This window comes from Chenopodium album, chromosome 24 (assembly GCF_948465745.1).
Source record: "Chenopodium album chromosome 24, dcCheAlbu1.1, whole genome shotgun sequence".
Classification (NCBI taxonomy): Eukaryota; Viridiplantae; Streptophyta; class Magnoliopsida; order Caryophyllales; family Amaranthaceae; genus Chenopodium; species Chenopodium album.
Genome location: NC_137857.1, coordinates 27,067,896 through 27,082,399, shown reverse-complemented (window position 1 = coordinate 27,082,399; position 14,504 = coordinate 27,067,896). Strand labels below are relative to the sequence as shown.

At 41.0% G+C, this 14,504-nt stretch overlaps 1 protein-coding gene across 1 annotated transcript; it reads right to left on the bottom strand.

Moving 5' to 3' along the window:
* Positions 1–8,006: 8,006 nt before the first annotated feature.
* LOC145610721 (zinc finger BED domain-containing protein RICESLEEPER 2-like) lies at positions 8,007–12,203 on the bottom strand. Its single transcript, XM_081666022.1, has 5 exons — positions 11,980–12,203; positions 10,626–10,671; positions 8,338–10,344; positions 8,136–8,238; positions 8,007–8,062 (listed from the first exon to the last, which is right to left on the bottom strand). The coding sequence occupies exons 1-5, from the start codon at positions 12,201–12,203 to the stop codon at positions 8,007–8,009; spliced, it is 2,436 nt and encodes an 811-aa protein (XP_081522148.1).
* Positions 12,204–14,504: the final 2,301 nt, after the last annotated feature.

Genomic DNA, 14,504 nt, shown 5'->3' with positions numbered 1-14,504 from the left:
ATTCCTCAGCCCATAAGCCACCGGCTCTTTCAATTTTCTTCTTAATGCCGTCTGAGATCAGTTTGTTGAAGGCTTCAACTTGGCCGTTTTCTTGGGGACGGCCTACTGATGCAAAACAAGTTGAGATCCCTTGATCTCCCAACCAAGTTTTTAGCTGAGGCGTCTCAAACTGAGGACCATTATCAAACACCATGGACATAGGAACCCCATACCGGGTGATGACATTCTTCCAGATGAAAGAAATGACGTCTGACGTCTTGATATTCTTTACCGCCTCAACCTCTACCCATTTGGTAAAGTAATCCACAGCCACCAAGATGTACCGCTTTCCGCCTGGTGTCTATGTGAAGAATGTAGTTCGGTTGCATGGAGTTCCTAAGGACATAGTGTCAGATAGAGATTCGAGGTTTCTATCAAAGTTTTGGCAAAAAGTGCAGGAGAACCTTGGGACAACACTGAAGATGAGTACTGCTTTTCATCCTGCAACAGATGGTCAGACTGAGAGAACAAACCAAACTATGGAGGATATGTTACGAGCTTGTGCTTTAGATTTCCAAGGAAATTGGGAGGATCACCTACCTTTGATAGAATTCTCCTACAATAACAGTTACCATGCAAGCATCAAGATGGCACCTTTTGAAGCACTATATGGAAGGAAGTGCAGAAGTCCAGTTTGCTGGAATGACTACAGTGAACGGGTTACTTTGGGTACAGATTTCATTGAGGATATGGTGGGCAAGGTGAGACTAATCCAGTCGCGTATCAAGGCAGCACAAGATAGACAGAAAAGTTATGCTGACTTAAAGAGAAGAGATGATGAGTTTAATGTTGGGGACAAGGTCTTTCTGAAAGTTTCTCCAACAAAAGGTGTGATGCGATTTGGCAAGAAAGGGAAACTTAGTGCTAAGTATGTAGGGCCATATGAAATCCTCCAACGTGTGGGAAAGGTGGCTTACAGATTGGCTTTGCCAATGGAGTTTGAGAAAATGCATGATGTGTTCCACATTTCCCAGCTAAAGAAGTATGTGCCTAGTGAAACCCATGTTTTGCAACCGGAGACTATTCAATTAGATGAGTCTCTAACTTATGAAGAAAGACCAGTAAAGATACTAGATCACAAAGTGCGCAGTACTAGAAACAAAGATGTGAAGATAGTGAAGGTCCTTTGGTCTAATCAGGAATATGAAGAAGCCACTTGGGAGGCCGAGGAAGAAATGAGGAACAAGTATCCCGAGTTATTTGACGAGGTGAGTTACGAGGGCGTAACTCTTTTCTTTTGAGGGGGGAAGAATGCGATGTAATTTCGCGCTTTTACCTTAATTATACCATTTATTGCTTGATTTTGCACGTTTTTGCATGTTTTTGGTTATCATTATGCATTATTATTGCGTTTACATACAATAAAAAGTATGTACACTTAAGCCAAATATGAGTTCATTGAGTACAAAGTCCGATTTGTTAAGTATGTTTGTTAAGAAGCAAGCAAGTTACAGCAATACAAAACACAAAAGTTTGAACGATTTTGAAAAAAAAATTATGGTTTTTGGGTTAAGTTTCGAGGGCGAAACTTCTTTTAAGAGGGGTAGATTGTAATCCCCCACATTTTAATTTAATTACAATTTAATTATATGTTATTCTTGTAATTATATTTATGGTAATTTTATTAAATAAATTATTTTATGGAAGTTTTTAAAATAAAGTAGTGTTTTTTTTATTATTGATTTACAAATAATCCTAGTCTATTTAGGAATACCACTCCTAATTTAATTAGGAAATTAATAAGCCCAAAATAAAAACCCTTATACCCCTCCTCCCTCATTCTATCTCACGTAAAAAAAAAAAAAAAAAAAAAAAAAAAAAAAAAAAAACACTCTCCTACTTCCTACTGCTTTCACGAAGAGAAGAAGAAGAGAAAAAAAAAAAAAAAAAACCTGCTGCTGCCGCCACTGCCCTGCTGCTGCCGCCACTGCCCTGCCGCTGCTGCCGCCACTGCCTGCCGCCGACCACCAGCAGTTTGCCCCTTCCTCCTTTCTCCTTCCCTTATTTCTCCTTCTCTTATTCTTGTTATTTTTAATTAAAGTTTTAATCTTTGTTCTTAAATTGTTATTATTATGGTTTGATTATACATATGAAGTATAAAAGATTATAAATTTATGAGTTTTAACATGTTTAGTTTATTATTGAAAATTTCAGATTTTGTATTATGTAAAAATTAGGGTTTATACCTTGAATTTTCATGTTTTAGGGCTTGAAAACGTGTTTAGCAAGTTAGTCATCAATACTATGATTTCATAATAATAAAACCCATAATTTCATAATTAAAATTAATTTTCAGATTATGTATTTTGTGAAATTGGAGTTTTATGTTGGTTATTTGAAGGATTTGAAGGTTTTAATGTGAAATATACTATTATAGTTATTGATTTATGTATGTAGATCTTTAAAAGCTTGAATCTTGCAATTTAATTTATTTTTCAGATTTTATATAATCTGATTTTTATTAGTTTTGAGTCAAAAATAAAGGTCTAGTATGCTTCCTTATGTTTTAAACAACTATTTATGAAATATGATGAGTATAGATTATTTGAATTGCAAAAACTACTAATAAAGTAAATTTTCAGCATATTCTGGTGAATTGAACTTGCTGGAATTTTATATTATACACTATATTTTCATAATTTTGACATATAAACTTATAGTTGGAATGTTATATTACTACTAATGGCTATTGGGGACAATTTAAAGGCTTTATTTTGACGATTTAAGAGGTTTTAAAGTAATTTAGTATTGCTGTAAATTTATTTGCTTGGGTATTGATTTATTCCTTATTATTTGGTTTAGGAGAGGACTTTGTAGAAGGTGATTTCTAGTCTTTAAAGTGGCCAATCGAATTGTTTACTCAAGGTACGTACAAGTTACAAAACCTTGCTTTTAGGTGCATGTTTAAGGATGGATCGAGAACTTAGTACCATGTCTAGGGATGACTGGGTTAAATTGTTTGGTTATACATTGTGAATTTCATTTGATGTGCATTATTTATTATTGCAATTATTGGTTATGTACTAATTATGCAAGGTGTGCTTAGAGGCAAAGGTATGTGATTGGTGGAATGATTCAATTATTACTCATTCATGATTTAATGAAATAGGATGAGTAAAGGAATGGTTCATGTCTTATAAGACAAGGTTAAGAGTTTGGGGTGCCTTATGCACTCAAGGTGCTTATACACCGAGGTAGTAAAGGAATAAATAATAAATGTTGCTTGCCACTAATAAATCAAGAATTGAAATTGAAAAGTTGTTTTACTTGATTGAATTGATATTGGATTGATTGAATTGTTATGCATGTGAGTCATCACCAAGTCTAAACCTGTAAATCACGTAAAGTGCAAGATGGATGAGCAATAAAACTCTGGATTGGTGCACTTCTGGAGTAATGACAATCAGGGGTTGGGGTACATGGGGTATTAGCCGTGTACTTTTCTCGAGGCCGTCTGATCTACGAGTCTCTTATTTCAAATACTTTTTTTTATAAAACTAGGAGTTAGGTGAGATCTCATACTAACTACGGTCACGGAGTCGCGCCCGTGGTCGTTGGATGTTTATTGATGTTTCCGAAAGGAGGCATGGGGTTTTTCTTTATTGATGTTCCAAATGGGACATGGGTTGGACAACCTTGTCTATTGCTAAATCCAAAGAATAAATTGGAATGAGTTAGCTACTATTAGCTAGTGGAGTCCTAATAAATTAAATAATCGAGTCGTGTGTTGAGTTTGTGATTTAATTATGCGTATGATTGATTATTAGTAGCATGTTAAGTACTTCCTTATTTTACTTTGCAGCTTGTATGTACTCAGCTTTGCTGATTGCGTGCTTTTGTGTGTGTGTCCTTCTTTGGTCATGGCCTTCGCCTTCAAATGACCCTGTGACGATCCAATTTTTACACTTGTAATATTGGGGAGCAGAATAACCACAGGTTCTCTCACATGCAGCATTCATCAGGGTTGTGGGATCTTGAGTAGAGAGTTGGTTGCTTGTTTTCGCTTTTCTTGCAAGTTTGATTTTATTTAACTCGATTTTATTTGACACCATTTCTCTTGGTTTAAGTTTGTTTTAACACTGAATTTTAATTACTTACTTTTACTTTTGGGTTTTGAATAAGGGCCTTAAAGGTTCCAACTTGTAATACTTATTTTGATTTAAATACTTTGCTTTGAGGTTTATTTAAACTGTTTTGGTTTTCCGCTGCTAACTTCTGAGATAGCCTTAACGTTTGAACACGTGGCGGTAGCACACCAGTAATTCTCTTGGATTTGTTCAGGTTATTTACAGGTTTCTCACAGGTTTTTAAGAGAGAATTATTGGGGTGTTACACCGGGAGCTGAACGCCGTCTCGCTCAGCAAGGAGAACGGCACTGAGAGCATGATCTGAGATGGCCAAATACATGTATAACGTCTCCCTAGGCAGAGGACTGACTAGCCTAGGCAGAGAATGCAAGTGCTCTTTTAGCTTCTGGAATGCCGTCTCAGCATCGTCTCCCCATTCAAACCTGGTTTTCTTCCTGATTGCTTGGAAGAAGTAAAGGCATTTGTCGCCTGACCGGCTGAGGAACCTTCCCAAGGCGGCCAGGCAACCAGTTAGTCTCTGAACTTCCTTGACAGAACGGGGTGACTTCATGTCAATTACCGCCTGTATCTTTTCGGGGTTAGCCTCTATCCCCCTTTGATCAATCAGGAATCCGAGAAACTTCCCAGACTCAACACCAAAGACGCATTTCTTGGGGTTTAACATGACCTTATGCCGCCTGAGTGTGGTGAATGTTTCTCGGAGATCAGCAAGGTGATCCGTCTGTTGCTTGGATTTGACTATCATGTCATCGATGTACGCCTCCACATTCCTCCCAATTTGATTAATGAAGACCGTATTAATCATCCGTTGGAAGGTGGCAGACGCATTCTTCAAGCCAAACGGCATCACAGTATAACAGAATAACCCCAAATCAGTGACGAAGGCCGTCTTCTCTTGATCTTTCTTCCAGAGGGGTATCTGATGGAAGCCGGAGTAGGCATCCATAAAGCTCATCAAGGCGTGACCGGTTGTAGAGTCGACCAGACTGTCGATCTTTGGAAGCGAGTAACTGTCCTTTGGACACGCCTTGTTGAGGTCTGTGTAATCAACACACATACGCCAGGTCCCATTCGGTTTCTTAACAAGGACCACATTGGCCACCCAGTCGGGGAAATTACAAGGCCGAATGAACCTGGCGTCTAGCAGCTTTTTGACTTCGGCAGCTGCCGCCTGACTTCTTTCCTCGCCATGGTTTCTTTTCGTTTGCCGGATGGGCTTCTTTTTAGGATCCACGGCGAGTTTGTGGACAGCGAGATCCGGGCTGACGCCTGGCATCTCTTCCACTTCAAAGGCAAAGATGTCTTTGAATTCTTTCAGCAGAAGGTGCAAGCTTGCACCCAGAGTAGCATAAGCAACCGTCCCAACCTTCACAGTATGCTCTGGACGGCTGTCGTCCAGAACGAGATCAATATTTTCACCAGCCGGTTGGGGACGGAGCTTGTCTGACCGTTCCCCGGTCAGTGATTGCTATTTTTTCTCTTTCTTCACCTCCACCAGCAGAGGCGCTTTTCTTTTCTTACCAACGGCTGGTGGGGCAAGATTGGCATCCTTGACTTCGTCAAGGTCTATTGGTTCCTTCTCTTGGCCGTCTGAGGCCACAGTGTCTTTAACGGCTGAGAGGTAGCACTCCCGAGCCGTCTTCTGATCCCCGTTCAGGGAACCAACAGAGCCATCATCCCGCTCATACTTGATGAGCATGAGAGACGGGATGATCACCGCCTTGGCTTCGTTGAGGGTTGGCCTACCAAGGATGATATTGTAGGCGGTCAACTCCTCCACGACCAAGAATCTGACGACAATATGTCGTCCCTGGCCTTTTTCTCCCAGCCGGATGGGCAAGTCAATTCTGCCGGCTGGGTAGACCATCCCACCCCCAAAACCAACCAAGGGGTGAGTGACAGGATGCATGCAGCTGACATTGTATTTCAGCTTCTGCAGGCACCGGAGGCTGATAATGTCCGACGAGCTGCCGGTGTCAATAAGGATCCGTCCAACTAGGTGGTTGGCAACCGTACATTCAATGACGACCGGGTCGTCATGCGGACGGCGGACGCTGCCCCTGTCCTTCTCAGTTATGAGGACGTCTGGGAAGGTGGAACTGGCATACGCCTGCTCATCATCATCATCCTTGTCCATCTTTTGAAGATGGCTCTTGGTGCCCCGGATGGTAGGGCCACCACATGAAAATCCGCCTGCTATGGTGTAGACCGGATCCTTGTCGGTATCCGAACTACTAGTAGGCCGATAGGTAGTCTTGGGGGACTGACCCTTGCTTTTCTTCTTTGCCCCAACTGGGGACTTAGAAATGTAGGACTTTTGAAGCCCTTTGTCATCCAGACTGTCCAACGTCCGCTGTAGACTGAAACAGTCGTTGGTGTCATGGCCAACCTCCTCATGGAACTGGCAAAATTTATTTTTGTTCCATGACTGGACGAAACTCTTCATTGGATTCGGCTTCTCAATAGACAGCCGGTCCTTTACCTCCATGAGGATGGAGTTGCAGTCTTTGTTAAACTCGTACTTGGGGACGTACGGTTTAAACTCTCTCTTTTTCTTCTGGGATGGATGGTCAGAATCACTAACCGCCTAGACTTCTTTTCTCTTTTTGCTCTCTTCTTTTTTGTTACCCGGCTGAGCAGACCGGCTTTCTTTTTGTTTGTCAGACTTCTTGGAGTCCGACTGGCTACCAGGCGTGCAGAGGTCGGTAGCTTGAATGTAGCTCTCCGCCTCCCTCAGGGCCGCCTGTAGCGTAAATGCCCCCTTTCTGACAAGGTCGAACTTAAAAGCCGACCCGTCTCTCAGACCCTTGAAAAAGTCTGTAAAAGCTACCTCGTCAGACAGTCCCTAGATCTGGATTCTGACTAGGTTGAACCGCCTGACATATGAGCGTAGCCTTTCCTTCTCACCCTGCTTAACGGTGCTCAAATCAAGGCTCGTTTTCTTAGCAGGGATGTTCATTGAGAAGTTGGTGGCAAACAAGAAGGCTAGCTTCTTGAAGCAATCAATTGAGCCGGCTGGCAAGTTGCCAAACCACTGTTGGGCAATGCCCTTCAGTGTAGCCAGGAAACATCGACACCAGGTGGCATCGTCCCAACCCTGTAGGCACATGAGGTTGGTGTATGCCATCAGGTGGTCTTCTTGGTTGGTGGTACCATCATAAGTTCCCACCAACACATTCTTAACCTTGGACGGCTGAGCCACCTCGATTATATTCTTGGCAAACGCAGAAGGTTGTTCACCAAGTTTGAGCAGCCGGAGCTGCCAGTCCAGAGGCTGGACGGGGGTGTATGCCTAGGGCTGTGCACCGGTCCAAAACCGGACCGGTCCGGACCGGGACCGGCAGGGACCGGAACCCGGAATTAGCAATTTTTATGAACCGGAAACCGGACCGTATTCTGCCGGTCCGGTTCCGGTCTGGACCTGTTTAATACGATCCATTCCGGTTTTGGACCGGTTGGGACCGACTGTACCTTTTTTTTTTCCTGCATTTTAACCTGTTTTTTTAACGATTTAACCTGTATACTTTTTTTATCATTTTTTTTAACCTGTGTACTTTTTCCCCAAAAATATATAAATCACAAAATTAAAAAAAAAACCAAACATCATACACACTCAATAGTCAATACATCCGAATATCCGATTATCCAAATACAAACCAAAACAAGTCCCAAGTTAAATACAACACCAAAGTAATACAAGTTTAATGAAAAAGAGCTAAGTTCTTCAATCTTTGATAATTTCTCCTCTCCATTTTTCTATCAATTCTCAATCACCACTCTAGCAAAAAAAAAAAAAAAAATCATCAACGTTAGAGATTAGAAGTTTAAAGATACTTTAAATGAAAATAAAAGTTGGAAACATTACCTCCAAATCTTAAATCATGCAAAATAGTCCACAAAAATGACCTCATGATCTCCATCATCAACTTCCACCTCTAATCAAATGAAAAAAATAAATATTTAAAATTTCAAAACAATTGAAAATGCAAGTAATAGTGTAAGAAATACCTTTCTCAATCTCCTCTAAATCTTTTACTTTTTCTTCAACATCAACTTCCATCATTCCCTTTGGTTTAAGCCAATCTTGAGAGCAAATCAAAGCTTGAACCATCTTTCATATAAAAAAAATAAAAATTAAATAACAAAGCCTACATAGAATATAAGAATATCAATATGTAAAAATAAAATAACTTAAAGCAAAAAACATTACCTTAGGTGTCAAAGAACTCCGAAAAGGATCGAGATGGCGACCTCCCGTACTAAAGGCGGATTCCGATGCAACGGTAGACAATGGAATGGCTAATATGTCACGTGCCATACGTGAAACAATAGGATAACGATGTCCATTTTGTGCCCACCAAGATAAAGCATCCATTTCTTCTTCCTCTGGCCCTAATTGTTCATTGATGTATCTATCAAACTCACTATTTGCAAATGAATTATCCGCTCTCATCTTTTTATTAACTCTACCCTTAACTTTTGCAAAATACGCCTTATTCTTACTCTTATCCGCCACATCAACATCTACATCAATTGGCACATGATCTTCACTGTTGCCACTTTGAGGAATGAAGGAAGAATACAAATTTTTATACTCTTCAAATAAAGAGTAAGTAAATTGCTTTACTTGAACACCAAGTCTTGTCCCTTCTTCCTCTCCATACATATCCCTAAGTATTTCCTCAACAATACGAAATTTGGATTGATGATCAAGAATGGCAGCAACATATATAAACATATTCATATTAGCCACTTTTCCCCAATACTTATCAAATTTTTTCTTCATTGAAATGGCCATAGCTTGAAAATTCAAATCATCACTTTTTTCCCATTCCTTTAGCAAATCATAAACATATGCAATGTCAAACAAACCTTTATTACTTGTCACATAAAGAGAACCAGAGACATTACGAGTCAAATGATAAAACTCCTCCAAAAACAAAACTAACCTTCCCACCTTGACCCAATCATCATGGTCAGGAGGTTTTTCATTATCTTTCACACCTTCTCCATCGGGAAGTGACACCCCACCAATAACTTTTTGAAATTTCAAAGCTGTTTCCAACATCATGTAAGTTGAATTCCATCGAGTAGGAACATCAAAGCATAAAGAAGATTTGCTTTGTATATTAGCCTTTTGAGCAAGATCTTTGAACCTAGCAATTCTAGCAGGAGAATTCTTGATATATTTTACAGCATGTCTAACCCTATCAATGCACACACCATGCTCTCTAATACCATCCCAAACAATAAGATTAATAATATGAGCTATGCATCGAACATGAAGAGAATTTCCATTATTAACACATCCGGTTCGTTGAACCATTTTTTTCAAATGTGCACAAGCAAGATCATTAGAGCTAGCATTATCAACTGTAACAGTGTACAACTTATCCTCAATACCCCAATACTCTAAACATGCCTCCACTGCTTTACCAATGGCCTCACCCTTATGACTAGAAATAGGACAAAAATTTATAATTTTTTTATTCAATTTCCAATCACTATCTATGTAATGAGCTGTGAGACACATATAGTTGATTCTTTGAATTGAGGTCCAAGTATCAGTTGTGACACAAATTTTTTGACATCCCTCAAATGATTTTTTAAGTATTTCTTTTTCACGATAATAAAGGCGTAAACAATCACGAGCAATAGTAGTACGACTAGGGATGGTAAACCCAGGACAAGCAACTTCCACAAAATACTTAAAACCAGGTTTTTCAACATGTTTGAATGGCAATTCATCAGTAATGACCATACGAATCAATGCTTCTGTAACCTCTTTAAAATTAACAACCCCACACTTCAGTTTTCCAGCCTCATTTTCATTATCCCCGGGTTGAAAATTCAATTGACTTTGCTTACCCTTACCCTTGTCTTTATTTTCAGGATTACCAAAACAATTTTCAGAATGATTTTTAACATTTTTAGTACCATTAACATTGCCATCAGCAGCAAAAGTTTTTGTACAAAACTTACATTCAGCACGTAGTTTGCCATCATCATCTAAGTACTCAATGTAGTTCTTCCAATATTCAGCCTTCCTCTTGGTTTTTGTTCTAACCAAATACTTCCGTCCCTCCGTAAGTGTCTTGTCCGGAGGCAAGGATTGCCGCAATAAATCAATATCAGTGTTGTTAGCAGCATCCGAAAGTGTATGTGCCGTTTGATCAGAAGAGTATATAGGTGCCCTTTTGGATTGGGAGCTCGCCATCTACAACATTATATTTAATTATATGTTAAGAATAGAATGCATTATATGGCGAAACCGCAGAATCATAAAACATTATATTGAACATGCAACTGAATACAACATTATATTTAATACTCTGACATTATATAACATTATATGGCAGAAACCGCAGAATACAACATTATATTTGAATATATATCCCAAAAATATGGCAGAATCATATATTCATATGAATAAAACATATTAAAATCAAAAACAATTTTGTAAAAGAATTGAACATGCAACTGATGCAAGCAACTTACATTGCATGAATATGAATCCGTTGTTGAACAATTGAATGGTAATACTCTGAAAACAAATTAAATACACACAATTACATGATTTACATCCAATAATGCCTATCAATTTATTAAGTAACAAAAACAGAAGAAAAAAAATTAAAAAAAAAAAATCACAAACCTGACTTTCGAACTAGAACAGGAGCAATTTCCGGTGAGGGCTGTCAGGCGTCGACGGCTGGAGTCATCGGAGGAGGAGGCTGAGTCATACAAATTGAATTTAATTAAACAAAAAAAAAAAAACCGAAGAGATGAGGCTGGAACATACATGCGGAGGGCTGTAGGCTGGAAGTCGAAGAAGAGGGCGGTGCGGCCTGCGGAGATGAAGGCGGTGCCGCGGCGGCTTCGGGCAGTGAGTGAGAACGGGAAAGAGGTTAGAGGAGGACAGAGAGTGAGAGTGAAGAATGAAGAGGCTGTGAATGAGATTGATAGAAATTAGGGTTTTTAGGAAATTGTTAAAAAAAAAATAAAAATATACATTTTTCCCGGGTTTCCGGTCCAGCCCGGAATTTACCGGGTTTTACCCGGACCGGACCGGGAACCCGGAATGACTGATTTCAAAGGACCGAGGACCGACCCGGAAGGCTACGGTCCGGTCCGGGTCCGGTCCGGTCCCGGTCGGTTTCACGGTCCAGGTCTAAAAGTGCACAGCCCTATGTATGCCGCCTGTCCTCCAAAAGGAGGAGGCTGCATGAACTGTAGGCCATATTGCCCATATTGCGCCTGAGGCGCATATGGGACAGACCCAATCATCAGCTGAGGTTCGGTATTGACGGTTTTGCCGCCTGTCCGACTCTCAAGTAAGGACTGTGAGTTCCTTACAGAAGTTTCTTTGAAGCTGTCTGGAAAGCTCGAAGTAGAGGCTGACTTAGACAGCTGCTGGTTTCTCCTCCGCTCGATGATGTGTCGAGCGTCGGAGGCTGTTTTCTTGTTGGTCCCCGGCTGTTCTTGCCGAGGCTGCCTCTGAGGACCAGTAGGCAGTAGAATTTTCGACCAGTCAAGTCTGGAGGCCATCCTCTCCTTCTCCCTTTCTTTGTCTTTGGGATGGGGAGTTGGACGCCTGTCCTTGACGGGCTTTTTCTTCCCAGGAGTGGGAGACTTCTTAGCCGGCGGACTCTTGCTAGAGCCTGCCTTGTTTTTGTTGATCATGGCCTTGATTTCACCTTTGAAAGAGGTCCTGAATTTCATGAGCTCATCTCGGGTGACTGGGGCTTGGCCTTTGGCCTTCTGGGTTTCCCCTTCTGGCCTTCCAGAGGGGCGCCTGCTAGGGCCCGCCTGGTCGAGATTGCGCTCCAATCTGTCTTTGGAACACTTGTACTTTGACATGAAGGACCCATCCTTTGTGGTATAGGTCTCCACGTCATCATCATCTTCATCATCAGCTTCATCCTCAGTGACAACCTCAGGTGGAGGCCGAGGGAACGACTGAGGGATTCCAGAACCTCCCGGCTGAGGTGCCGGTTGAGGGTTTTCTTGATTTTCCGGTTGTATAACCGGCTGTAAGTTGGTAAGATCGGGAAGGGGTACAGACTCTCCAACCATCTTTGAGGTACTCTCCCCATAAACGGCGCCAAATGTTTTGGGTGTTTTTTGTCCCTCGGGAGAGTTACAGCTCAAAGACTGGTCCGGTGCGGCCTGTACCTGCAAGACAAACAGAGACACCAGTTGGTAGGTGCTCCGCCTCCGACGATCAAGTTAGTAACTTGAAAGGAGAGAAAAAGGTGCGGAAATTTAGGTGGAGATCTGCTCGGATTCCAAGCTCACTTGTCTCTATCAAAGGGACAGTTTGTAATGAATGGAAAAACGTGCCCTCCAAAAGAGGGGAATCTCCCTATTTATAGGGTCCTTGGGAATTGTGCCCCAGATTAGGTCACAAAACCCTAATCAGTGGTGGGCTGCGCCGCATTGCGGCTTTCTCGGGATTTGGGCCTGAAGGCCGTCTTTTTCCCAAATATCTGGGATGACACGTGTCAAGCAGGGATAGGTCCACTTTGGACCATCCTTGGGCTGACACGTGTCGCCCTCTGGTTGGTCCACATGGCGGGGTGAAATTACCCTAAACATAAACCATGCCTAGGGTTGCATGACACAACAATTGACACACAGTGAATCGTCACACTAGCAACCAAAAGTTCCCAAAACCCTAGCTTAGTTCTCTCTCTCTCCACCCGGCTCTCTCTCTCTCTCTCCTCCCTTTCTGTACGGCCTTCCTCCTTGGGTGGCCCGTGACTCACATCTCTGAAGAAGGTTGATTGAAGAGTTCGGTCACGAATAACTAGCATTAGTGGAGGTTTAATCCGTACTCGTGGACTTAGTAGAGGAATCACACGTGGGGTTCTTGTTCTCCTAATTGTTATTACTCGATCATACGTGAAATCACGCTTCAAAGGTATAATTCTTACTACTTTATGTGTTATGCATGAGATCCTTGGTTTAGGTGCTTTATGAATACGATTCATGTCTATTCCGCTGCGTAGTACCTATAAACTCCTACAGTGGTATCAGTTAGCCTCTTGCAATTACATATATTGAGAATTAATTCTTTGATAATCCACAATTTTAATTCAATTCGGAGGGAGAATAATTAATTATGGGTCAATTATTATATTAAATGTGATTTAACGATATAGAATCATTAAAAGTTGTTTAATTTGCTCCGAATTAGCCTTGAATTGATCCGAATATTGCCCTAATCAATTCGAAAATTTCGAACCCCCTAACCCTAGTTTCGAAAATTTCGAAACCCTATAACCTAATTTGTGAAATTTGTGTTCTTAGTTTTGATGTGTGCTTGCTACAAACGGAAAGAGGATGAGCAAATGGCTCTTAATGGACCCACATCCATATTTTTGGTGGTGTGATGTAGCTCACACTTGATGGGATTCACCTAATTAGGTGTGGAAGTGTGGCCGCTTCCTATGAGTATTAGGTGGGCTAATACTCTAGAGCACCTATGAGCATCTAGGCTGGACGCATGGCCAGTATAATGCGTCATCTTTATTCGCGAAATTTCAGAATATTATACATGTTAATTGTGTGGCTCAAAGTGACGAGTCCCTAACTCCCTATTGAGTTCAAGACGAAGGTCACTTGGTAGGTGAGGGATCATAGCTTGATGTCCATTATGTGTTGATTCAAGTCGTGAGACATTGACACTTATGCAATTGTTTTGTTTTGCCCAGAAATCATTTTTTCTTCTTTTCTTTTTCCTCATCTTTGAATCTGTGGGGGATTGTTGGAAATTCTTGATGAAAAAACAAGAAAAGAGTGGTATTAAAGTGAGGTACAAGTCCCACATTAAAAGAACCTAGACACTTGGTTTAACTAACCTAGACACCTTTGTGTTTGTAACGTATCTAGTCACTTGGCTAAATGAACCTAGACACCTTCGTGTTTGTGACGTATCTAGTCATTTGGCTGAATGAACCTAGACACATTTGTATGGTTACCATGCGTTGTTTTTCCCTATAAATACCCTTGCTCTCATCAGTCATTTTGACTACAAGAATCACTTTCTCTTTTCACAAAATTGCTAAACATGGGTTTAATCCCTTCGGGTTTTTGGGCAAGTATTCTGAATTCCAGTCGGGTTTGTGAGTGCACATGCACTGGGTAGTGCGGAATCAAGCATTGAGGGTATTATTATGGTGTCAAAATCTAGAGTGTACATGGTTTTTTTAGAGTAAAGAGACAAAGGCGGCAAGACCAACAACAAGTCCTTAACTCTTTTCGAAAAAGCAAATCTAACCCATCTGTTAATATGAGGTGCAGTACATACAAGATAGTGAAATCGAACCCTGAACTTATTGATAGACTGGCCACTGTGCAGCCTTAATTACTTCG

Coding starts and splice junctions, on each gene's coding strand:
- LOC145610721 (XM_081666022.1), bottom strand. CDS start 12,203: ATGGTTGGAGAGTCTGTACCCCTTCCCGATCTTACCAACTTACAGCCG. Junction 10,345..10,625: donor CGGATTCATATTCATGCAAT/GTAAGTTGCTTG, acceptor ATAATGTTGTAG/ATGGCGAGCTCCCAATCCAA. Junction 8,239..8,337: donor GGAGTTCTTTGACACCTAAG/GTAATGTTTTTT, acceptor TTTATATGAAAG/ATGGTTCAAGCTTTGATTTG.